This window comes from Antennarius striatus, chromosome 8 (genome assembly GCF_040054535.1).
Source record: "Antennarius striatus isolate MH-2024 chromosome 8, ASM4005453v1, whole genome shotgun sequence".
NCBI classification, from domain to species: domain Eukaryota; kingdom Metazoa; phylum Chordata; class Actinopteri; order Lophiiformes; family Antennariidae; genus Antennarius; species Antennarius striatus.
This window is the reverse complement of record NC_090783.1, coordinates 18,688,649-18,715,000: the sequence shown is the minus strand read 5'-3', so window position 1 is coordinate 18,715,000 and position 26,352 is coordinate 18,688,649. Positions and strand designations below refer to the sequence as shown.

The following is a 26,352-nucleotide window of genomic DNA, read 5'->3' as shown; positions in this document are numbered from 1 at the left end:
CAGGAAACCTTGTAGGAAGGTGAGTTTCTCATCAAAAAACGCAGATCTCATCTTTTTTTTTCTTCACTGTTTAATACGGTGTTTTTCTACACATTTGTATTTCTTAGGTTTTAAGACCTGCATTTTGATGAAAAAAATAGGCCTATTTTTAGGGTCTTATCTTATGAATGTGAGCAGGTTGATGCAAGCCACATCCCCCTACTGGCAAAAGTATTCTCTCTGAGTGTCATTCTAGCTCGCAAAGACTTTACCTTGGAATTACCAGTGTGTCCACTTTCTTTTATTTACATTGATAACTCAAAGAACCAATACTGTTAAGTTCACAACATAGTTAAACATAGATCTGCTACCCTTGTATCGAGAAACCTGAAGTTAGCATGATCAGTAAGTCACCATCCCATGACTTGTACCTGTGCCTGTAAGCATGCAATGTAAGCATGTGTGTGTGTGTGTGTGTGTGTGTGTGTGTGTGTGTGTGTGTGTGTGTGTGTGTGTGTGTGTGTGTGTGTGTGTGTGTTTGTGTGTGTGTGTGTGTGTGTGTGTGTCCATGTGTTAGAGAAAGGAAAAAATAACCCCAGTGGCGTACTGTCAACCCCCCCCTCTCGCTCCGACATCTGGTCCTGTCTCATTTCCTGCAGGAGACTGTCTGTGTGATGGCTTTTTAATGCCACTGACACACACACACACACAAACATGCAGACATATATGCGCAAAGTACATATATTTCATGAAACACCCCCCCGCCCCCCCTTCATGTGTTCACACACAAGCTCATCCCTCTATTAACATGCATACAACATTGATCCAGTTTGGCAGAAAATATGATCAATAGTGCATGAATAAAGTGCCGTCTCAGGTAGACCTCCAGTGAAGCATCATTACCAAACAAATAGAGGAATCTAAATAAAGACTTGCGGAAACCCGTGGAAATTCCATGGTAAAACAATAATATCAGACTTCATGGTATTATAATCCAAGCGCACTCAACGTAGTCCAGAATCAACATGTTGACGTAACGACTTTGTGTTTCCAAATCATGGATTGCGCTGGGCAGGCATTGTAAAGCCGTAGATGAATGTTAGCAGGCTAAGTGGAGAAAGAAAGCTTAAGGTGAGATTTGGAGAGGAGCTAACATTAAAGGAAAAGGCACCTGTCAAAAGAGCAAGTGGGAAAGAAATTTTAGAGAAGTGATAGTTCTGTTAGCTGACTACATGAACAGAACTGTATGTAGTTACTTAAAGACCGTTTTTGTCAGATACCCGACGAGCATTTTGAATTCTACATCGATTGTCCCATTCCAAACAGAAACCATAGCTGGACAGACTGATGGTGCGAGTCAGCGAGTTTCACTCAGAATTCGTTGTCGTTTTGTGTGTCGTTCCTGCTGTTTGGACATGAAAATTGTTGGAACAGTTATGACACTCTGAAATTATGTTAACTGGGAAGTCCATGTATAGTTATTCCTTCTCCTAACACAGCAGATGCCTCACGCCATATTGTTCCAGCGATTCCTTCTGGCAGATGCGCAGTGATTGGTTGGGCGCTTGATTGACAGGTAATGGGTGGAGTTGGTGACAGCGTGAGACTTTTCAAGTGAGCTTATTCAATTATATAGATGGGGAGATGTTTAGTTTTAGAACTCCCATATTTCAAATGTAAATACACAAAATCACACACACACACACACACACACACACACACACACACACACACACACACACACACACACACACACACACACACACACACACACACACACACACACACACACACTGTAATCTTTGATCTCCCTGTGCTAAGTTCTTTCCATCCTTGAGGGGTAGAGGAGCTTGCTTTGGCTTTCCATCATCATAAAAGGTTTTGCAAATGTTGATGAAGGTAAATACTGTAAATAGAAAGACAAAACAAATCTTCTTTTGCTCACCTTCTTCCCGCTTCCTCTTGCCCACATCAGCTGCTGAGCTGATACCTAGGATGCCACTGATGGAGTACGAGGAGCCGGCAGAGTCGCTGGTCACAGCTGACACTTGTGTGGCGGCGACGGACGTTGCTGCAGTCATATCACAGGATAACAGTTTTTTTTATGAGCAGCATGTCAGCTTTGTGGTTTTTTTCCCTTTGGTGCTTTAAGATATCTTTTATATATATATATATATATATATATATATATATATATATATATATATATATATATATATATATATATATATATATATATATATATATATATATATATATACTGTATATTTGGTAGAATTTACCTTGAAATTTGAATGGTATCTTTTCTATCATCATCATTTCACTCATACAAAATAGAAATATTATATTTTGAGATAACTATCTTTAATTAATCATTCATGAGTGTGACCGCAATGTACCTAATCCAAACTTTATACAATGCCTTCTTTAAGTGGCTTTTAAAGTGTTCATTATGAATTAGTGCTCATATAAAACAGATCAGGTACCTATCAGGTGCCCAGTAGAGCTAATAGCATTATTCACAAACAAGTTTAATCTTAAAGATCATTATAGAATAAACAATCAACATGTACAAAAAAAAAATTCCTATAACACAAATATCTCAGTTTAACTCTCACATACATTATAACATATCACACAAGCTTAAATTAAGAAACTAGGGAGTCTTGAAATCTCCTGTAACAAAGTTCTTTTACCAATTTAAAATGAGCTTTCTGAATCTATAATTTTGAGTCAGATTACAGAATTTGCAGTATTTATAGTTGTTGGGGTTTTTTTTTTTAGGTTTTTCTTGAAGATCAACATTTAATGTCTTTTTATGGTATTTAGGATGCCTTCAGAAATGACACATACTGTAAAATAACAACACATCCTCTTTTTCGCTTCTTAATCTTATTATAGCTGCACAGACGCACATTAATTTTGCAAAACTGCACCCAGCCATAGAGACCAAATTGATGATTGCAAAGAAAATCCACAAAGGACATGAGTCTGTCTGTGCTTTGCCCCTCATGTCTGTCTTTCTAATCTTCCCCCTGGAGGAGACAAGTTCCTCGCTGGGCAACAAAGCGACATACTTGTCACCGCTTCAGTGACACACTAACAGACACACACACGTACACACACACACACACACACACACACACACACACACACACACACACACACACACACACACACACACATTCTGTAACCTCCTGACACAGCCTCTGAAACATACAGTCAATGCTTCCTTGGTTTCTTATCTGTGCCCTTGTAAATGGACGTGGGGCTGAGTGACAGTTTGGTATCCCGGGAGGGACGGAAAGGTGTGGAGACAGACATCCTAATCCTCTCTCCCTGTAGACCCCCCAAACAGAAATTGACAAGACAGAAAAAAGGAATATAAAAAAAAACAAAAATGATAAACCAGATGATTAAGGTCCCTTCCAGCCATTACTCCTTCGTTAACGACAAGGAGACTATAATAAATGCATATCCCTTCTTTTCCCATCACTTGATTTAACACTTCAATTATCTGATTTTCCTTTCTCTTTCTTTTCACTCCTTTTTATCAGAAGGTAGCGCTTTTATTCTGCAAATCCAAATGTTCAATTTTCCGCCTAGGAGTGAGAAGCATTTATCTGTGTAATCTGTAAGCATGCAATGTGTGTGTGTGTGTGTGTGTGTGTGTGTGTGTGTGTGTGTGTGCGTGCGTGCGTGCGTGCGTGCGTGCGTGCGTGCGTGCGTGCGTGCGTGCGTGCGTGCGTGCGTGCGTGCGTGCGTGCGTGCGTGCGTGTGTGTGTGTGTGTGTGCTGGTGCTTGAAATGTGAGTCGAAAGCTTCTGGAATTAATTTAGATTATTAGACAATGTGCGATGATGAAGATTTGATAGACACCTCAACACAAGACGCTACTAGCAGAGAGAGGATGAGATAGTGGGTGAGATGAGCTGCCTCTCATACTTATTTGTGCTCACTCAATAAATATGATGTTTTAGTTTCCGTGTTAGCAGACACACTGCACCAGTATGTAACCTGATTATAACTTGTGCATATAAACATACAAACTTTGTTAATCCTCTAATATTTGTTGTTTATTCAGATCAAATTCTAAATTTATAAAGACATTAAAACTACAAAGATCCTCTCTCAAATAGTTTGTAGATTTTGGGGACTATTACCAGCTACTTCTATAATTGATTACATACTTAATCATTTTATTATGAGGACTATGAATGGTCACTGGACACCATGTATATTCAACTTACTATCTTACTCGATGATTATTCTCCAATACATTTCGCGTTTAATTAACTTCTTGGCTTAAGGTATTTTCTTCGTAACTGCAAAGGCCCTTGTCTGAGAATAGCGGTGACTTTTGGTTATACAATATTACCCTCTTCTCTTTCTCCCCATTCATTTCCCCCCGCTGTCCACTCAGCATGCGCCAAAACCACTTGATGACATTTTGAAACCCAACCACCAGTCAAACCATCAGTTTACTAAACTCTCATATCTAAATCTAAATTTTATTAATGAGCTGATAATGCAGGAAGCTATATGCATTTGTCTTTTTCCTTTTTGAGACATTTTAATCAACGTATTTGATCAAAGACTGTTTGTGGAACACAACATTTCACACTGTGTTTCTTTGTGAAGCAAGAACTTGATGTCCAGAAAGTCAATGTTTCCTTCTTCTTTATAGAGAACATGGGCTCCGTTGGGAGACTCACACATAAACGGCTCGGGTGTAAAATTTGTTTTGACAGTTGAAAACAGGATTTCAGAGCTGCGACCTACCTAAGTTGTGAGCCGACATTGAGCCCGTTTGGCCAGGCGGCTGTTGAACCTTTGTTCGAATGATCCTGCAGGACGAGAAAGAGATATATTATAGTGAGTAAAATGGTCATTTGTGTGTGTGTGTGTGTGTGTGTGTGTGTGTGTGTGTGTGTGTGTGTGTGTGTGTGTGTGTGTGTGTGTGTGTGTGTGTGTGTGTGTGTGTGTGTGTGTGTGTGTGTGTGTGTGTATGTGAGAGAGAGAGAGAGAGCGAGAGAGTGACCAAGAGAACAGAAAACATGGCCATCGAGGGAGCACAACTCTGTGTGTGTGTGTGTGTGTGTGTGTGTGTGTGTGTGTGTGTGTGTGTGTGTGTGTGTGAAGTGACTCAGGCAGCCTGACATGGCAGAGGGGCCTCACACTTCCTGCTTGGCTGCTCATGCAAGCCCTTTTCTTCCTCATTCTTTTCCTTTCCTCCCCTTTTCCTTCCCTGTCCTATCTTCACACTTCCTTTCCTTCCTCTCCCATTCTTTTGCTTCCCTTTTGTGTCTGTTTCTTTCCTTACTTTCACACACCTTCATTCCTTTTTTGTCTGCCTCTTTTGCTCACTCCTTCTCTGTCTTATTTCCCGATCCCTCCCTTTCTCTGCTTCTGTGCTCAGGGGAAAGGTTGTCATTGTACCATCGTGTTGAACCACTGAGCTGCAGCCACTTCATACATATGGAGGCTGGGGCCTCTTTGCCATTCTCTTTTCCATTCCACACAGTCACGCTCATAAGACACATGGTATTATATTGCTCTTCTTTCTACCTTTCTCAGTACCTGTTGCTATAGGTTGATAGTCAAACACACACAGATCACAGAGACTGAATTACCTGTTGATGGAGCTGACGCTGGGGACACTGTCGTTGTCACACACTCTCTCTGCCAGGAGCCTGTCCCGGATCTCCCAGGCAAACATGGTGGGATTTTGGCGTTTGTAATCTGCGATCTTGTCGACCACTTTGGGAGTAGCAACCTTTGGTTTGGATCCCCCGATTACCCCGGGGCGGATGCTGCCCGTTTCATAGTACCTTTCAAGTAAATTGAAGAAGACAATTGCTCTGGTCATGGGGCAACACATGAAGGTTAAAGGAAAGCTCTGCTTTTCAGTATCCAGGATGTTTTGTCTAGGTATTCATGCATTTAAATCTCATCCTGTAGCCTTTGTTTTAAATTGTTTAAACGCACCTTGTTCTCTTTTAATATTAAATAACAAGTCATATTATTTAGTTCCAATGCAATGCAATGCAAAAGCAGAAATACACTATATTCTTGGAGCGGAAAAAAATGTATAAAATGCAGAGTAAAAGGCTCCTAACAATTAGAAACCGGAAAGACTTTAATAGGTCTGTCTCTCTATTTTTACCTCTAAAAACTAAAGTCGTTTTAAGTCCCTGTGCTCAGAGGAAAGGGTTAATGAAGACAGCTTCAGTGAGATCATCAAAATTGTTCTAAAACTCCAAGGTACGTGCATATGAAAAAAAGAGCTATTTGCTGCCGCGTTGGTCTTTTAGTTTGTCACTCCCTGAAATTATTTTAATGCTGTTCTATCTCTCCAGTGAAGAAGTGACATTCCTATACAGTCAGGATTTTTTCCTGCCTTATTTCGACAGTTCATGTCCATTTGGTCCATTAGAAAATTGCAAATGGACCAAATGGACTGCAATAGAGTAAATTGCATAAAATGTTGTTATGTCTGTCCACCTTAAAACAATATCCACCTACATATGACAATTTAAAGAACAATTATGGAGAGGTAATATTTGTAGTGCTCATAGGGACAAAATGTAGATGAGAGGCAAACCCCACTCTCCTTATCCTTCCTGAATTAATCTGAAGCCAATTTGCCTGTTGTTGTTTTTTTGAACTTTTGCATTAGAACACAGAGGTAAGAAGATAGTAGCACTGATGCGCGCACACACACACACACACACGCACACACACACACCACACATTGATTCAAGCATTTCGTGTCCATGGCTATTTCATGAATGTATTTGCATGCAGAAGGGGCATGGGGGCAGGGGGTGGGAGGACAGCAAATGTGCTACACAGTTTGCAGAAAAGGGGGGGATGCTGTGTGCAGATGCAAGCTGTCAGTCAGTCTTAAACCTGCTGTTCTCTCTCTCTCTCTCTCTCTCTCTCTCTCTCTCTCTCTCTCTCTCTCTCTCTCTCTCTCTCTCTCTCTCTCTCTCTCTCTCTCTCTCTCTCACTCCATCACTGTATGGTGGAGTAATCCTTTCCTTGAAGATGTGTGTTCCTTTAAATGTGCATTTCCTTGTCTTTCTTCACACTTGTGTGTGTGTGCATGCACCAAAATCTGGTTGCGCTGCACATTTTGACTCTTGCTCACAGCTGAAGTATAAACACCACTAAAGGGAAAAACAATCTATTTCCAAATGGAAAACTGTTTAAATTATTCACAGTTGAATCATTGGTGAATAAACGTGTATGCTTATTGATATCCGTGCAATTGCAAACCAACACAGAGAGAGAGAGAGAGAGAGAGAGAGAGAGAGAGAGAGAGAGAGAGAGAGAGAGAGAAGGCCAGAGAAAGGGAGGTAAGTGAGAACAATGAGCAACAGTTTTTTTTTCTAGCAGAGGGTTTCTGTAGCTAATCCTTCTCTTCTGTCCCCTCAAATGGTCTTTCTGTCTCTCATTGTATTTTTCTTCTTCCTGCTCTGTTCTTCTTTGACATGCCTATTCTCTTTTGATAGTGCTTCTTGTTCTTGTCTTTCCCCCATTCTTCGTCTTCCTCTTTCCTCTTTTTTGGGAGTTGGATACAGAAATATGGTGCCACTTTCATTTTGATGCAAATTCCAAAAAGTGATGAATCTTTTCCCTTTTGTACCCCTTTCTTCTCTGGGGGACGGAACAAGTGCGGATTTACTCTTGAATTTAGCTTTGAAAATGCAGAGAGAGTGACAGAAAAAAAAATAGAGAGAGATTGGATGAGAAAAACAGGAGCCATTGCAGGACGGTAAAGAAGACTAAGACGGAGAGTGGGAGAAAAATTAGAGTAAGAAGGAGTGAGAAAATATTAGCAAGAATGGAAGGAAAAGATACATAGTGGGTCAGTGTGGCAAACAGTTTGCCAAAGCTGAGCCCACATTTGTATGTTCATTTATCCAGATTAAAAAATAAAACATTTTTATTTCCGTGGTGCACTGGCGTTGTGCCCGGAGTGTAGCCTGCCTCACACCCCTGTCAGCTGGTGTGTGTGTGTGTGTGTGTGTGTGTGTGTGTGTGTGTGTGTGTGTGTGTGTGTGTGTGTGTGTGTGTGTGTGTGTGTGTGTGTGTGTGTGTGTGTGTTTAAAAGGTCACCATGTGGTCATAGATGCTTATGTGTCTTTTACCTGCCCAATATTTTGCTGACACACCCATGGCTCACTCGTAGCTGCCGTGAGATGTCACAGGGCCGAACCCCTTGATGGGCGAGTTCTACTATTCGTTGCCGCACTACATCAGGGAGGGGCCTGCCGTTTACAAACACACCTCCAAGCTGGTTGACTCCACCATGTCCTACAGGAGAGAGCGATGAACCAAAAGATGGGTAGAGACAATAAGACAGACGAAATTTTATACCTGCGAAGCTGCAGGTTAAAAAAAAGGTTGAAAGCAATAAAATGAAACAATGATAGACTTAATTAAATGGGAGCTGCCAAATGAGGCAGAGATGAGACAGGAATTTAGAGGACTAAAGATTGACAATTTAGCTCCAGGCACAATGGAATAAACATGTGATGATCAAAATCATTGATAAATATTTCTAAATTTACTCTGTCATTAATGTCCATGTTCTAGTCTTTATTATAATTAGATTTATGAAAAGACGCAATGGGGCATTGGTCATGCTCTGGAATGTTGCACATGGCACAGTGCTTGCTTTCCAATAGGATAATCATGATTCTTCTGTCAATGTCCATTAATGTCTTTGACGAAAACTGTTGTTGACTGAAGGAGCTGTAGTTGACATACCTTGACAGATGGTACTGACTAGAAAGCACTTCATTGGTAATTTTTGAAATTTCTACTTTTTACGTCTACATTAAAGTATACATTAAAAACAACATTTTTCTGAATGGCTCTCAGTCCTCCATGTCACATGTTTGTTTGTTGACAAATGTCACCTGAAGACTGCTCGCCGATACTTCAACTAAAACATGTTTTTTTCATGTTTGTAACATTATTTCTGTGGGTGAGGGTTGGCAATCCTGTATTCTCGTGTTAAAACATGCTGGAAAATATTAGTATGCTTTACTGAATCCCTGATCACAACACTGAACATACTAATATACACTAATATGCACTGAAAGTATTTATGTAGGGTCAGCTTTGTTATGCAAACCACCCCTTTCTAGCATCCACAGCTGTTGGTTCTCTGGCTGGAACCAATTTAGTACCTCAAATACATCGGATTTGTCTGGCTCAGCATAACAGCGCCAGTTGGACTTTTTTCAAAATGCTAAAATGCTAACTTTGTCTATTTACATCCAAAGCAGAGTAAGCTAAGATTTTAAGTAAATGAAGGGATTTCAATTAATTATTGAGGAAGGACAGGCAACCAGCCCCTTACTGAAAGACACCACTAATATTCCCCCTGAGGGATGAAATGAATGAACGAGAATACGGCTGTCATACACAAGAAGAGAGAAACAGAGTATTAGCAGAATCTTGTTATATAAACTTGTTTAATCCTCTGCTCTACGTCTGCTTTAGCCATAAACTTTTTTTAAAAAATCCTTTAAAAAAAAATAGCATCCCGTATATTTAACCCCCTTTTTTGATAATGAATAGAAGATTTTAGCGGGGGGGAAAGGCTGGAAAGTATAACCAAAAAGGTTGGTTTATAAATATAATTTGCATCAAGTTAGAGTTAAAACAAAAAGAATAAAGAGACAAACTTTTGCTAAGACAAGAAGAAACCAAAAACCTAATACTCACATGGGAGGAGCTGAATTCGGATTATTCTTTTGTTATTTTTCTTTAAAAATTACTAATGGAATTTATCAATTACTAGATTTTATGCATGCCATTTAAATTTGATCAATCATTCAATCTATTAAGCAACTAGCTGCCTCATCTATAATTATATTCTGTCACCAGTCTCAGCATAGAGAGAATCATATTCACACCTATATAAATGTCCAAGTGTCCAAGGTAAGTCAGAATCCATGCAGAACTGCGACCTCTACTTAAAACGTCACTAGATGCATGACACTGTGTGTGTATAGATATATATTTATATATATGACACACACACATACATACATATATATGTGCATACATTTACATACGTGTGTGTGTGTGTGTGTGTGTGTGTGCGTGTGTGTGTGTGTGTGTGTGTGTGTGTGTGTGTGTGTATCTCACCACAGGCGGAGTATAAATCAACCAGATTTTTTTGACCACATAATCCACAAGCTTTTGTATTACCACAGTGATTACGTCTGTAGGGGAAATACAAACACAACATACAGAAACACTCTCTCTCGCACACGCTAATCCTAGCTGTGGGGGTAATAGATTTTAAACACATTAACCCAGCAGGGATAACCCTTTAACACAAAGTTGTCCCCTGAACCTGTCCCTCTGTCCTCTTCAGCATAAAATAAAAACACACACACAGAATCCCCGAACTGAAATATAAATAAATAGACCTCACAAATGGAGGATAAATGCAGATGTGTGAAGTCTGGAGCATCTCATTCTGTGGAACTGAACAAAGCTATTTCAAAACTGCTGATGTGGACGTCACTCTCTTTCCTCATTGCTTCATTCTGTAATACGGAATAAGTGTCGATGTGCAGATGCACCCTGCAGACAACAGGGTTTGAAAAGCACATGCAGAGAAGTGCAAAGTTCATGCAAGGGGGACTCAGAGTCTAAATGGCATGAAGTGTACAACAAACTTAAAAGACTGTATATCATTACATCAGCTCTAGCACAAGGCTGTGCTTTCACATCTATTTAATTACAGGAGTACAGTATTTGTGATTATTTGGAAGAAATGGAGCAAGTCTGTTAAGGGAGGGGATTCATCATGATGGGGAAAGCTTTTCTCAATGAAACGGATACATTTCATGACAAAATTATGTCTGGTTGGGTTTTAGCACAACAGAAACCACAGTTTACTGCCTGCGTTTAAATGATGTGGATATTTTGTCAGTACTGGTGGGTTTCACGGAGACATATTTACAGTACATTATTAAAGTTTACTGTCCAGTGCTTAAGCCATGTAGGACAGGAAAAACCAAGAACTTTGCTTCCAACTTTATAAATATTTGGTTACATATTTCACCCCGATCAGGAATGCCATTCTGATGGGGGGATAGGTAGGTCTTACAAGCAACAATGTGACACTGTCACTTGCATTTGTGAATGAAGATCTTTGTCTGAATGCGAAAAAAGAGAAAATGTCCAAGTTTCATCTTGATGACTTGGCTTTGGGGAATATTTCGAGAAAGCCTGCCTGTTGGAAACGGCATGAAATGTAGATCTCAAGCAGACCAGGTGAACTCCCTGCCACAAAGCAATTATTTGTTTCCGACAATGTGCAAGCAGGTGGCGATGGTTTCCAGTGTAGCAAAGTTCTACTCTGTTCTCTGCTCCTAGGTTGAGCACAAAGTCGTATGAAGTTTTACAAAGATGCAAGGCTGTAAACATCAGGTTAATCTCAGTTCATTTTAAAGTTGTAAACAATATACACCCTCTGTCCTTCCATCCTCATTTCACTGAAGATAATTGGAGCCACTTCCTCACTCTGCAACTAAAGGACACCATTCAAGGATTCGGTCATCAGTCTTTGTTGTTAGTTCATAAACAGAGTACTGGAAACTGGAAATTACAAACAAGGACAGAAATGTTACAGGTATTTCTAGATATTCCTCAAAGCACCAGTGATCCTGCTGACCTAGATGTACAGTACATTTCAACACACTCTCTATTGCTTTCTGAGTGTTTTGTATGGTTGTGTGGAGGCATTTTTCTTTCCTCCTCTCTTCATTATTACGTCCTGAAACCTGAATAAAAGCACAGTTTTCGCAGGGCCCTTTGCAGGTATCTGCCAAGAAGACTCTCTTCTCGTCTCTCTCCCTCTTTCTCTCCCCTTCTTTCTCAGATAAGAGTAAATGAAATGGTTCCTTTCACCCTTCCTATCTGGGCAAGGCCATGAAATATGCCTTGCTTTGTAAAGAGATGGAGAGGAATGACTTGTGACCTACAAAACCCCCGATAACTATTTATTCACTTATCTGTGTATTTACTGTTGGCATGAGGTGTTCAGACTCTCATCATTCTTTGGGTATGTTATGGGGATTATGCCTCTAAAATTTATTTTCCAAACCTATAAATACTGATAGGGACAAATGCAATAACTTCTAAAAACATTTGTTTATCAGCCACTGCAACATAATTCTATGAATAAGTGTTATAAATTACATTTTTGAAGACTGTATGCCATGTTTTTATACTGCTGCAGTATGAGGTGTTAGGTAGAATAGGAATTGGAAATAAAGGTAAAATTGATTGTTATTTTTATCACTGAAGCGGGAAAATATCTTTTAAATTGCCCTGCATTTAGAGGATTCTCGTCCTCTTTAGACGGACGGATGGAGAAATACATTTGGAAACATGAGACTTCGGGGCTGATGTCCTCCACTGTCGTGTGAGTTCAGTGACAGGGCTCCAGTAATTCATCACACTGGACAAACAAATGAACCGCTCACTCCAAGATATTCAATCAGCACTGACCTGGAGGAGATTTGGTGCAGATTAGATTCAAATATTTTTTTTATTGCCAAATTAGGACTTTTAAAGGTCTTTCTATAAAAAGTTAAAGATACTGTCTCTTGAGGTGAACTGTTGGCAGAAGCAGTAGCTTCACTTTCATCCTGGAGACAACGAATCACAGCAGGACAGAGACAGCCAGGGGACCAGGGGTCATTATGCATCCCTGTTGTATTTTATTTATTTACCTATTATAGGAGCTGACTTAGGAGCTCAGTGCCTCCTTAAATGTTTGATTGATTCACTGTTTCTGGAAGGAAAAAATACAGAGATAAAGCAGAATATATTCAAACTCCCCCATCCAGAAAATAAGGTCCATTAGTCTTTTTCTCTCTTCCCTCTATACATGCATCTCTCTCTCTCTCTCATCTCATCTTTCATTTGCCTGACTACTCAAAAATGAAGCAAAAAAGAAATCGCAACAACCCCCCCCTCTTTCTCCCTTTCTCTCTCTCTCTCTCTCTCTCTCTCTCTCTCTCTCTCTCTCTCTCTCTCTCTCTCTCTCTCTCTCTTCTCTCTCTCGAAAGAAGAAAATTACTTTTGGCTGAAAACCTGTTTGGAAACTTGCCCGAGAGAATACAGATGAAACACATTTCCTTGAGCAAACAGTCACTAGATTTGTGAGATTTGCCAGTCGGGGCTTTTGGCGTTTCGTATGTTGCTATTTTTGAAACGTAGAATAATTATGTGATTGTAAATCAGGGGGTACTCTCAATGTTATTAATAAATAATCATCTTATTGTTAGAATTTTTTTTCTGAGAAATTCTATAAAAATATAGGACTATATTTTTATTTTGGAAAAGTCACCATATACAAATATTAACTTAAGATGGGGGGGTCGTGGACAACGAATTTAGATTCAATTCATTTTTTTTTTTTTTTTTTTGCCAGGAACTAGAGGTTTTTTTTGTTTTTTTTCTTTGTGCGAACTCATGACTCGATCACCAAATTCAAACCGCCTCACCTACTTAATATTCGGCATGCTACCATTACCATTACAATACATGATTATGAAATTCATCTCATTATCATCACAATTACCTAGTATGGATTTTTAAAACATCCCTGCCATATTGCTGCTCTCCACACCTCGACCACCTGGTTGTGATGCTCCGCATAGTCAGAGGGTGGTCGGGGGTGTTTTTAGGAATGATGTTTAAAATATTAGCTTTTGTTGTCAGTCTTGACAGAAGAAAAACCGAAGAGGATGGGAAATTTTACTATGTCGGTGCCAAAACTGGTTTTACGGGAATAAATGAACTCATATAGACACTAAATGTGAAAAATAAAATAATAATAGTAAAAAAAAAAAGAAAAAGAAAAAAAGATTTTGTAGGATAATTAAATGGTTTAAATGCGTTTCCTGTCATGGTCCTAACGGAAACTCTATAATTTTATTTTTAAATTTTACGCTCGTACGCAAACTCTGGCCTGTGACATATCCACGCTCCACGGTCTCTCTCTCTCTCTCTCTCTCTCTCTCTCATATATATATATATATATATATATATATATATATATATATATATATATATATATATATATATATATATATATATATATATCACAACCTCTCTCTCTTTCTCTCTTTCTTCCACCTCTTTTTGTCTTTTTCTCTTCCTCCTTTCTCTCTCTTGCTCTTTTTCCTACTCTTTATCTTTCTTTCTCATTCCTCTCTCTCTCTCTCTCTCTCTCTCTCTCCCTCTCTCTCTCTCTCTCTCTCTCTCTCTCTCTCTTTCTGTCTGCATTGACATTTTTAGGTGTAATCGTTTTAAAGCGTCTCACAGCTTTGACATATATAACTTTAGCTCCGCCGTTACCGTCACTACCGCGGATCATTGGCTTTGCAGAAATAGCAGGGAAGTGGAAACATGATTCGTTCTAGTATTTGTCAGCCTGCGTGCCAGAGTGTGTGTGTTGGGCGTGCGAGACAGCGTGCGTGCGTGTGTGCGTGTGTGTGTGTGTGTGTGTGTGTGTGTGTGTGTGTGTGTGTGTGTGTGTGTGTGTGACTGTTTTTTAATCCTAACGCACCGTGGGAACCTGGGACAGTCAGAACACGGGTTTTCTCTGGCACTAAACTACAATTTTTGTCATGTTCGTCTATTACACATGCAGTGAAAGATCCGTGGGGCCCTCCATTCAGATTTAAGTGACCAGGTCAATCATCAAAAATTTAAGTACAAAATCCGTTAACATCGGAAGAACAGTCCGAGTAATAATGAATCTCTTAGTATTTCAGCATTTGGTCGTCAACCAATCATCGGACATGATGAAACTCTAACGGATAATGTTATACGGATTTTACTTGGTTTTAATGAAGGTACCCATTTTATTATGATTTTCCTTTAACATTTTGTGATTAACCACTGAAAATTAAAAAAAAAAAAAACCCAAACAAACAAAAAAACGAGCGTAAAAAAGATTTATATATTAACATTAAGAACGACCTGTCTCATCCCTTGAAAATCAAGTCCATTTGAAGGGAAGAAGCAAAGAAAAATAGTGTGCCCGCTGTGTCACGACTGAGTGGACAAGTTGTGCCCCCCCCATTCAATGAGTCCCCATGCACCCTGTGCTGCTGAGGCGTCCTTGGGCAAGGCACGGATGCCTGCTGCAAGCTGTGAGGCTGAACTTTTGCGACCTGATGGGCAGTGAAGGGAGATTTTCCCTTCGGAGAATCAACAGCATCTCACCTTGTTATTATTCTGGGATCTGATCCGTGCTCGCATCGGTGCGCGTCGAGCACAGATCGTGTCCACCTAACCCGGTTATGTGCAGAAACATTGTTACTGCGTTCAAGTTCGGCTTTTAGTCATGCTTTGCTACCCATTTCTCTCCCTCTGTCCCTCTGACCCCCGCGCCTCCACTTGGCTTCAAAACATCGTCTCTCAAACAAAGACAACAAATTCAAGGAATTTAGATTCTTGCATTTACTAGAATAGGCCATTCAAACCTCAGCTTTTCTTGTACATTTTTAAAATCTTAAATTCGTACAAATTAATTAAATATAAAAGCGTTAGGTAATTTACAAAAAGCTTTAAGTTAAAATTTCAGCAGGGATGCGTTTATAATAATAATAATAATAATAATAATAATAATAATAATAATAATAATAATAATAATAATAATAATAATAATAATAATAATAATATGAAATAATGAAATGCGCTGGTATTATTTCATCTCTGCGCAGAGCTGGTGATGTAGATGTAGTTTCTGATCAGGGCTTTTAGGGTTTTGCACTGAGGGCATCATAAACATGTAAACTTACTGTGCATCGCAGCAAACGGGTCGTGCTTACAATGAATCTCCATCCGTACGGCAGGGGGGCCCAGGAACGATATGAGGGGTCTTTAAAAAAATGACACTGTATTCCCTGCTTTAGTTGGCAGTTGTATTGACAGTCCGCTACCTCCAATGAATGGAACAGATTTTTTTTTTTTTGCTTAATTAATTTTAAAAAATTCTATTTTACTTTATAGACAACGTCACACAAAACGTACTTATGGGACTAATAAATATATGTCAAAATATAGAAAATTGGAGGTTTTCAGGTGGCAGGGAAGAAAGAAATGACTTCAGAAATATCAATTAAAGACGAGCTCCCTCCTCATGGGGACGGGACACCGCACCAGGTCTGTTCTGGCGTCTCCAAAACCAGAGGAGGGAAACGGCACTAATAGTTCTCATTCCTTCTGCTGCTCGTCTACACCGAGTCTGACCCAGTCCAGAGAATATTGAAGGAAACTTTTATGGAAAACAATAGAGCGCAAACAAAGTATCCCCTCTGCCTTTCTCTCCTCCTCCGTCCGCTGGCTGTGACCCCTGAACTGTGACTGCGTTGGGGGGGGTTGAACTTTCTCCTTTCAGTCTGCTAAAATTTAGCAAATTTCAAAAACAGAAAACTGACCCAGTTAAAAAAAAATAGACTATTGATTACAAATCCACGGTAATTTTTCTTCAGGGGTAATTGCTGTACATTTCTTCTTGTCAGGAGTCGTCGTCCTCGGTTGTTGTTTTCACATTAACACTTGGTAATCTCCCATCAGTAAAACAAGTGAGCGCGAAGGAGAGCTCACATCATGAAGTCTCATATCCAGCGTGCCATAAAAGTCAGAAAGAACAACAAAAAAAAAAAAACCCAGACGAAAACTGAGCAGTGAAGTGACAGCAGCACTATCAGGTTTGAGAAAAGCTGTTGAGACTTGTATTTTAGTTATTATCCTGTGAATATGAGCGAAAGCCAGTTCTTGGTCACTCTGTTTCTTCTCCCTCTGTGTTGACCGGGACAGCATAAGCGCATTGGACTCCAGGTTTATGTGTGAGTTTGGAGACGCATTTCTCCGCACTGGAAAATAAATCAGTCCTGTCCAAATTCAGAGGGTATAGCGCTCGCCATTCAAAAAGAAAGAACAGTCAGTTCGGTACAGAAAGAGCTTTCTTTAACTACACGGAAGAAGGCTGCCTGCGCCCAGCGTCCACCGTGGCGCACGGCGCGTTTCAGGACCCACTCTCCGGCGGACAGCGCCCGCGCTTCCAAACCCCTGGAAGCCAAACCTGGACTCGCCATCCAGCTGATACCGCTCTCGGCGGCGCTGGCCAATCAGGATGCTGGCGCTGCCTCTACGTCGACTTCAACCTCTGATAGAATCGGGCGGGGGGATCGCGCTAATTGGCTGATGCGAATCCCCTGGGCCAATGACGTACCGCCCGCATTATTCGTCCACCAATAGAGAGGCTGGATGAAGCGAAGCAGGGCTCAGGGAGTAGATGATCATATGTTTAATTTCAATTAACGAAGTAAAAAACGTAATGCCTTTACAGCCCTTGCGCTCAATTTATTCATGTCAATATTTAATGGATAATTAAGTGAGTATTACTAAAAATACGGTTTAGTCGAAGTAAGGTTTTATGAATGGGGGAACAACCAGAAATTCATAGTATTTGTCCATTTTTTAAGGAACAAAAAACCTCTAGAAAAACGGTTGTGTACAATTTTTCTGAAGATTTTTATGACTGAAGCCTGTCAAGTGCTATGAAAACAATTTGACTGCATAATTTCCCTCCTTCAGCACAATGTTATAAATCTTTAGCTTGGGGAGAATTGGGAGAAAACATATGAAACATTCATTCTCTCTCATTACCTAATTGCACATCCAAACGCGTGTTGTTTTAATGAAATGCAATTGAGGTGCGCATTTTGACTCCTAACAGAAAGAGAGAGAGATTCATTACATGTAGGTCCCACCTGATTTGAGAGGGCATATCAAAGCCTCGCCCTTGTAATATTAACCACATAAATAGCCTAAAGCATGAGCCAAATTAAAAAGTGTTATTTCCCTTCTTCCTGTTTCTAGACATTTAATCATTTCAGCTACAAGGTGTTTATTCTGCACGCATAGCCCTTAGATTATAAACAGGTAGACCTGAAGCTAAAGGCTACATATTCATGTGGCTCTCACCTTAGACAATGTCTTTAAAGATTCAAAATTATATCGTTTATTAAGTCGGTTATCACATTGACACCATGGATGAACAACAGAAGCAAGAACAGCCATATTAATTCTAGTTTTCAGGAGTATCCTCCAAAGATTTAAATGCCTGATGTACCTCATGGCAACACCTCTATCCCTAAAAGTGTCAACGCAGTGCACGACTGAGTTCAGGCCTTTCTTCTGATGTCTGTTTTTATATATATTCCGAGTTTTGACAATACAAACCCCTAAATTAGATACTGTGGCACAAATGCACTCCGATATCACCATAAAAACCAACAGACATCTCATGTCAGACTGATTCCTCTTACAAAACACAAAAAGAAAGTGGACACTGACTGGGTTAATGTGGATTTGGCGCTTCATGAGGATTCCTTTGGATCCATTATAGAAGAAGCCACTGGGGGGCGTTCAACTTTGAGAATTTGGCACGCACATACTCGGGAGTACACAGATACACACACTCGCAAATGCAAGACGTACTTCCATGTAGTCAAATGTGTCCTAAAACTGACCCAGAATGCGTCCAGGCCCGTGAACTAGTGTTAAATAACCTACTGTCTTCAACACTAAATATATTTTCACGAATCTTCATTGATTCCACCTCCACACTCTTTAATCCACTGACAGCAAAGTACAATATGAAACATTCACGCTAATCCTCATTCATATTTTCTCTTCTCTTTACTAAGTATTCATGAATTAGAGGCCTCAAACAAATCTGACAGATTGCAAATCTCTCTCACACACACACACACACACACACACACACACACACACACACACACACACACACACACACACACACACACACACACACCACAGGAAAACACACGCACACGCATGCACACACATATACATATATTTATATTTAGAATTTATTTTTCCTTTGGTTCACCAGAACAATAAATATTTTGCAGTTACGGTCTGCAAACAAGAATTCCAAAGCAAAAGCACAGCGATAGCCTATTTAGCTTTTTCAGTCATTTTCATTGTTCTCGTTCTCCCTCTGCACCCACAATCTGTATGTATTGAGATATAGACACGACCGCTTTTCTTCTGCCGTCGCCCTTGTCTATCCGATTTGCAAATTAAATACATAAGCAATTAAAAAATCCAAACACAATCAATCATGTATACAAATTGTTGTTGCTTTAGGGTTGAAATTTTGGAGAAAACTTCCATCAGGGTGGGACGACTTTAATCCGGGGGTCCCAATCATTACCATATTTCATTACCTTGGAAATGGGAGGATTGGAGGGAGGAGGGGGAGAGGGTGTGTATACTTTTAAAACATTAGTAAGAATGTGGTTGAGTTGTGATAATCATTTGGAGCGAAATGGGAAGGCAAATGCTGTTCTCTCTTTCCTTCCTATCCTCTGCCTTCCCTCCATCCACCATGAAAGCCTCGGCTGGTTTGCTTTTTATGCCCGAGCCTCCAAACGAAAAAGCAATGAAAAATTAATAGCGCATGTTAACTCCACCAACTCGTTTATTACACGCCCGCATGACTATAAACATAATGAGAAAGCTCCCATATCTCTTCTTAAAATATCATTTGCTTATAAAATATAAAAGTCATAACTAATAAATAAAATATATGGACTGAAGAGTCTTACAATCCTTGACTTCCCGAGGTGGAACTCGATTGTAAATGACACTCCGTCTTTCTCCCTCTCAGATCACACGGACGAATTCTAGCAATCATTTGACTGATAATCCAAGCAAAGACCGGTTTGTCATCTGTCAGATAAAATACAAGGCACTGTTGGTCATTACGCAAACCCATGGCCTGCGTTATGATGGGGCATCTGGGGTCAAAAGGAAAGCAGGCGACGTCATGTGAGGTCATCTATCTCTCTCTGCCCCCCCACCCACCCACCTCTGCTCCTTTGTATCCTTCATCTCTCCAGCGAATTATTCTTTTATTTTACTGATCTGTAGAACGTCAAGAATATTTTTTTTTACCATGTTTACAGAGTTCACAAAGTCCGAGTAGTAACTGTCTTGGCGATGACGACACTCAGATAATCAATTAATCTTAATTAAAAAAAAGCATAAAGAATATTTGATCGTAATGAATACCTGTGTGTGTGTGTGTGTGTGTGTGTGTGTGTGTGTGTGTGTGTGTGTGTGTGTGTGTGTGTGTGTGTGTGTGTGTGTGTGTGTGTGTGTGTTTACGCGTGTGCGCGCGTAAAGGCTTATTTTTGGGTATTAAATACATCATTTGAAGTGTTGGCTCCGTGACGAGTGGAACCTTTCTCCTTCTTCCATTAATACGTTTTGTCGGAACTGCTTCGTGGCTGCTCGTCAAGCACCGAATGAAATTTTAAAACAACAGGTCTGCGTACTTTACGCAGACCTGTCTCCTCACACCTTCCAACAGGGTGTGAGGAGAAGGAGTCTCATCAGATCCACGTTCATCCTCTGAGCGTCTTCTTTGTAACCCAAGCACGTATTTTGGAGTGAGATGAAGTGGAGAGTCTGCCGGTGGAGGCCCGGGGCCTCAGGCTTTACACGCCATCAGGGGAGAGCCTCCTTTAAACTCCGATTTCCTTAGTGGTTAAAATGTTATTATCCAATCTCGGCACAAATCCTAACACTTTCGTCGTTTAACCAGGACAAGACCCACTCAACAGAACCCTGCAACGAGGTCATACTTGTCTGGCGATCTATCGGTAATAGTTAATGACAAATATCCAAACATTGCGTGTTTAATGTGTATTTAACTCATTAGACAAAGTGCGGGAACCTGAATTCACCGCCATTATTACTGAAATGAACACGGAAACAACATTATATGAAGTCCTCGCTCTCATAAAAAGGTTAACCCATAACTGTTTTAAAAATCTTCTGTGCAAGCATCAACATATTGTTCCTAAACCGTGGGCGCAGTGTCCTTCCAGAGAAGATCACCTGCCCACAGTTTCCTAATGACAAACGACATTTTATCAATGCAGACGCAGCGGGTAGCAATATGAAATGATGTAATAGCCATTGGGTGTCTTAACAAGGTCGATGGCCCCATCCCTAGTTGTATCAGACCCTGCTGTTTTATGAATAGCTCTATAGGAGATGAACCTGTTGAATAAACTGATAAAGACACCCAGGAGTCAAGGACAGTCATGACCGAACCTGTAGCTTCAACTTTTTGTCCTCAGAACACAAACAACAGACTTTCATTGCTTGTGGCCTCATAGGGTCACTGTACTTGTTTCACCAACATAAAAAAGCTTAATGGCTTTTTAAAAATTGTGTCCTTTTTATGTGAAGTTACACATTTTAATTTTGCCTTCACACATTCAAATCATTCAAGATTTAAATGTATCCCATCCATGGTGATGCTCCACGAGCAGAATGCGCTATCCAACTCAAACCAACAGCCAGTTTTATTTCTCTATGCAGCACCAATAAAATGGTTTAACGTATCCCATATAACCTTATTCAAAGTGACAAAGAGAAACAAAAAGTTGAGCAGAATTCTAGCCAGTCATTCTTTAAAAGTTTCATTGGGCCAAGGTCTCAAAATTTTTTGATTAGTGTATGAGAAACTTTGAGACCAGCTCAGGTTCATCTGTAGAACACAATCTAATAAATGAGGTCTCTATCCAACAGTTCTTAAAAATAGAACTCACTGCTATCAAAGACAAATTTCTGTTTAAAAAAAGTAAAAATATAAACAATGTTTACAAGATAAACTCAAGTCATTCTAAAGTCAGAACTGAGCCTAAGTCGATGCAACCCTACCTGCTCTCCCCTGGCGCAGTGCAGAACTCTTGGGCCCATGGTCCATGTTACCCGGTAAGAACAGGGGGAGGCGATGGATGGAGAAAAAAGGAAAAGAACAAAAACTTTTTTCCCGCTATCTCCCTCTCCCACTCTTTCTCTCTCTCTCTCTCTCTCTCTCTCTCTCTCTCTCTCTCTCTCTCTCTCAGTTTCCCTCCCTCCCTCCCTCCATCTCTCTCTCTTTCTCCCCACCCTCCCCACTCTGGTGCCGGCCTCGCTCTCTTTTGGTTCTACAGTACTTTTAAAGCGAGTTGTACGTGGAAATAATTCGACCCTTCCGCTCGCTATTGCACTCCCTGTAAGTGTTCAGTCAGCTGCAACTAAACGCTTTAGATGGGAAAAGGGGAGGGGGGGTGTGAAATGATCACGCCGAGTGAAGGAGCCGCGCTCTCAATGTGCTTTCATGTCCTGCACAAGCCTGCACACACACGCGTGCACGTGCATTGACGCGCGGCCATGCATACACCCGCAATATAAAATCTCCACCCTTCCTTGCAGGGCCGACCCCCCCCCCCCCCCCAGACACATCTGTTACCAAGTTCCACTTTACTAAACTTTGCCGCCCCACTGTCCCTTTCTGTGTCTTTGTGATATTCTTCCTCTGCCCCTCTTTGGCGTTTGTGATTCTGTCTTCTGGGTCAAAAGATGTAGGTAACTGAGAAATGTATTACAAAGATGGCTTTTATACGATTTCACCGTCCTTTCAGCAGATGCTTAAAGAGTGTCCTCAAGAGTCTCACCAAACTTCTCTGCTCCGTTGCCAGATCAGGAGTGTTACGCAAGCGCTTTTCGCGTTACGCACGAACTGAAACGGTGATCCGGTGTGCGCCAAGACCATAACTCCAACTCCAACGTGTAGCTGGTGGAAATTGCACTTTTTTGCAACCTGCTAACTGCATTTGGGACAAAGCTGTGGTCACACACATGCCAAATGCAAATTTCTACTCCAGTTTGTTTAGCTCTATACCTCTTTATTTTCTGGTTGAGTAATGGTGTTCATGATCTCCCAGACGTGCTATTAGAAGAAACATCAACGAGGACGGTACTAGTACTTTACAGCAATTTTGAACCACGTTTGGAGCTTTTATTCCGCTTTCTCACCGTTTCTATTAAATCCACAAATGGGCCTTGACTGTCACTGGAGGCAGCAGGGGCCAAGTAAATGCCTTCAGTCAGTTAAAAAAACATTCACTTTTTCCCAATTTTATTTCCATTTGTGTTGCCAGAGAGAAATCACCATCGTGCGAATCAAACGGTGTTTTCTATACCAACTCCGTGTATGAAAAGTGCTGTGCAAGAATGTTGTTTCAAGTTTCAATCAAACATGCGCTTGTTTCTTTTTCTCTCCTCTCCATACAGTTGTTTCAGTGTCCTCTATATTACTAATGTTATCAACCTATGTCCAAAAGGCCACACCCCAAACCTAAAAAGAAATAAGGAAACCCAAACAATTCATTGCGAAATTGTTTTATTCTGTATTTTACATTCATTATAGTTAATTGAAAACAATGTAAAAGCAAAGAGTATTTAAAGAAAAAAAAAACCAGCATGCATTTTCAAGTTAAGACTGTAAATATAAGTAAATATATTACAAAAAAGTTGAAGAAAAACCTCCCAGAAAACCACCAAGTTCTTTTTTTGTGAGCGTTAAACTGCTTTGACGCGATTTACTGGGATACAGCCAATCAATACTGAGACACGTGTCTCTGTAAAATTGGTCTGGCAACGCCCCTGTCTCCATCACACTTCAACGACACTATATAATTATCTCTTTTAAAAACAAACCAGCACTGGTTGGTTGGCTGCTTTTTTTTTTTTTTTTTGCTTTTTTTTTTTTTTTTTTTTTTAATAAATCATCTTTTTTAAACGTGGAAAAACAGCATGAGAAAGAGGCTTTTAAATTGTTTAGTTGGTTTATCTAAATTTTGCAGGAAATGCGAGTTCAAGAGACGGACAAAAGTTGTAGCAGAAGTGTCTTTTATTTCCCCCGAATCACATTAGTTCAATTAATAACTCTATTTGCCAAAGATTTTACAGAAAACACATATATGTCAATGTTGTGTGACAAAAAAAAATGAAGAACCACGTGGCATGGGAGAAATGGATGTTGAAGGTGTTCTTCCTTCACCTCGTCACTGACAAAAAAATGAAATTTAATATCAAGAGAGATTCGATAACAATGGCTCGGTCGTTCTGCACCCTGACAAACTTCTCCCTCCTTCCCTGTCCTCTAGACAGCTGCGGGTCTCAGAGTTCACTCAGCGTCGAGACAATTGAGTGCGGAACAAAGCCTGAGACAGCGACCCATTTTGCTCCTCTTGTCGCCTCGCCCTGCGACAGTCCGACCCTGACCTCCGGCTTGTGCCCAACATGAAAAACATAAATGCTGATGTTTCCGTGCGATGGCAGCAAAAAAATGAAGATTCAACTCTGACAGAGAAACACACACACGGAAAAATTCACTGTGGACTGCAGTGGATAAAAAAATGTGTTATTGATCTTGGAACAGATGATAGAAGAGAATTTAAACTTTACATTTTAAGTGGGCATGGAGAATGTATATAAAGTGGGTTCCTCCTCACAGGGAATAATCCTTTTGGAAACTTTCTGACTACTTTTTGTCAGTCAGGCTGATTAGACAAACGACATAAAAAATAATTGAAAAAGACGCAAAATGTTTTACAAATAGTCTCCTTCTGACTGCAGCCACCTAAACTGCTCTAGTAAAAAGATTTTCATGTCGACAGACTTCACCTTATTTTTTGACATGGCCCGTAGTTCAATCTGTATTCATGGCTATCGCACCAAATAATTCAGTGCGTTTCCTAAACGTGTTAATTCGCAAAAAAAAAAAAGACTTCCAAAAGCCCACACTGATTTGTTCGTGAGTTATTAAACAAACCAGGTTACTATATCCGAACTCAAATCTTAATTTCGGTTGAACCATTAAATATTTTGGCTATCTTTGAAATGAAAGGGGGAAGCAATAAAAGTATCTGACGTAATAAAATACTGATTCATTCTGACAGAACTATTGGTTCCTAAACTCATAAACTACTTTATGTATTAACTTTATTTTTCGTACATTTCCACTAAACCTAATGAAACAAAGCGGATTTTCTTCCAACAAAAATTCATTTTAGTACTTTTGATTAAATAATTTTTGTATTTAAATATTAAAAAAAACAACAACAATCTGTCACATATATACACACCATACGCACACGGATCATGTAAATACTGTATAGTGGTTATAGTCTAAACATAACAGACAATATATATATATATATATATATATATATATATATATATATATATAACATATCTTGTCACTGCCTACAAGATCATATCAAATAATTCGCCATAGTATAGATATTAGTCGTCACTTGTTTGTTTTTCCTCTCTGTGTTAATTAATGTGATTAATGTTGGTCGGGAGTCGTTGGACCGATGACCTCTCTCCGTCCGAGCGGAACCGGAAAGAATCGCATTAAAGTGCGAGAAAGAAGAAGCAAAGGGACGATTACAACAATAAGTAAACACGTAAACACAACGGGAGAGGCACCATGTGTCTCTGAACTCTCACCAGACCCGTTCAAATTTAATGGAGACTCGAGAAAGTTAAAAGGTCTGAGTTCAGAGGGTTGCCAAGAGAGACAGTGACTGCTTGTTAATAAATATTTAAATTTGCATGATCTGTCCATCTATTTTATTTTATAGCTCATAATGTTTATTGGCTTACCTTGCAAAAACCCAATGAAAAATACTTTGTTACAGGTAAAAATTTTTAATTTTCATCAGCAACAAAGTGTATTTACTTTTTCAAAGACGACACAGAAAAATGTCTGTTGTGTGCTGTTTATATATAAACAACACACAACAGGCATTTTTCTGTAAATGCATATATTATATGCATTAACAAGTAAGCAGCTGCTGCAAAAATGGTCGAAAATGTTTTTGTTGCTGAGTTACATAAAAAATACAAAAGTCTATGCTGGATAGTTTTAGAATACTGTTTTATGTGCAAACCCTAGTTGTGAGATAAATGTATAAGGTTCATATTTGCCATTTGAGAAGTAGAGCTTGAGTAATATAAGAATATCTCAGAACTGTACTCACAGTATTTAAGTAATAAGTGCCCGGTTTACTGCTGGCCTTAAATCCACACATTTACTACAACTGTCATAGCCAATATAAGATTTCCCCTCCGAGCCAACCATGCTTACATGTATAACAAAGGATTTAAAGAAAAAAATCTAACAATTTCTCCCACCAGAACTATTTTGTATAATCTGCAGTGGCCATGATGCCCTGCAACCAAAATATCCTCCAGAGAGCTTGGAAGAAGTTGATGGGAGATCACACATTTACTTTGATACATTGGTACACTTCACTTTTGGTTTTAATTCAATCTGTCAAGAACCCTTATTTTTACCAAATATTTTTAGTGGCGTTATTTCTGTTCTGCTTGTTCTGTGTTTGCTTCATATTCTATCTGAAAACTGTGT

The 26,352-nt window shown here is 39.8% G+C and overlaps 1 protein-coding gene across 4 annotated transcripts in view; it reads right to left on the bottom strand.

Moving 5' to 3' along the window:
* Positions 1 to 21,946, bottom strand: part of pax5 (paired box 5) — a 58,440-nt gene extending 36,494 nt beyond the window's left edge. For 2 of the 4 annotated variants that reach the window (XM_068321647.1, XM_068321649.1), the window contains exons 1-5: positions 21,807 to 21,946; positions 8,135 to 8,300; positions 5,612 to 5,809; positions 4,761 to 4,825; positions 1,925 to 2,050 (exon numbers count right to left, since the gene is read on the bottom strand). In XM_068321647.1, the coding sequence (XP_068177748.1) occupies positions 1,925 to 2,050; positions 4,761 to 4,825; positions 5,612 to 5,809; positions 8,135 to 8,300; positions 21,807 to 21,852 (601 nt within the window). In that variant the 5' untranslated portion in view covers positions 21,853 to 21,946. Of the gene's footprint in view, positions 1 to 1,924; positions 2,051 to 4,760; positions 4,826 to 5,611; positions 5,810 to 8,134; positions 8,301 to 15,835; positions 15,975 to 21,806 lie in introns of those variants that run through there. The other 2 variants (XM_068321648.1, XM_068321650.1) reach the window with 1 other exon arrangement.
* Positions 21,947 to 26,352: the final 4,406 nt, after the last annotated feature.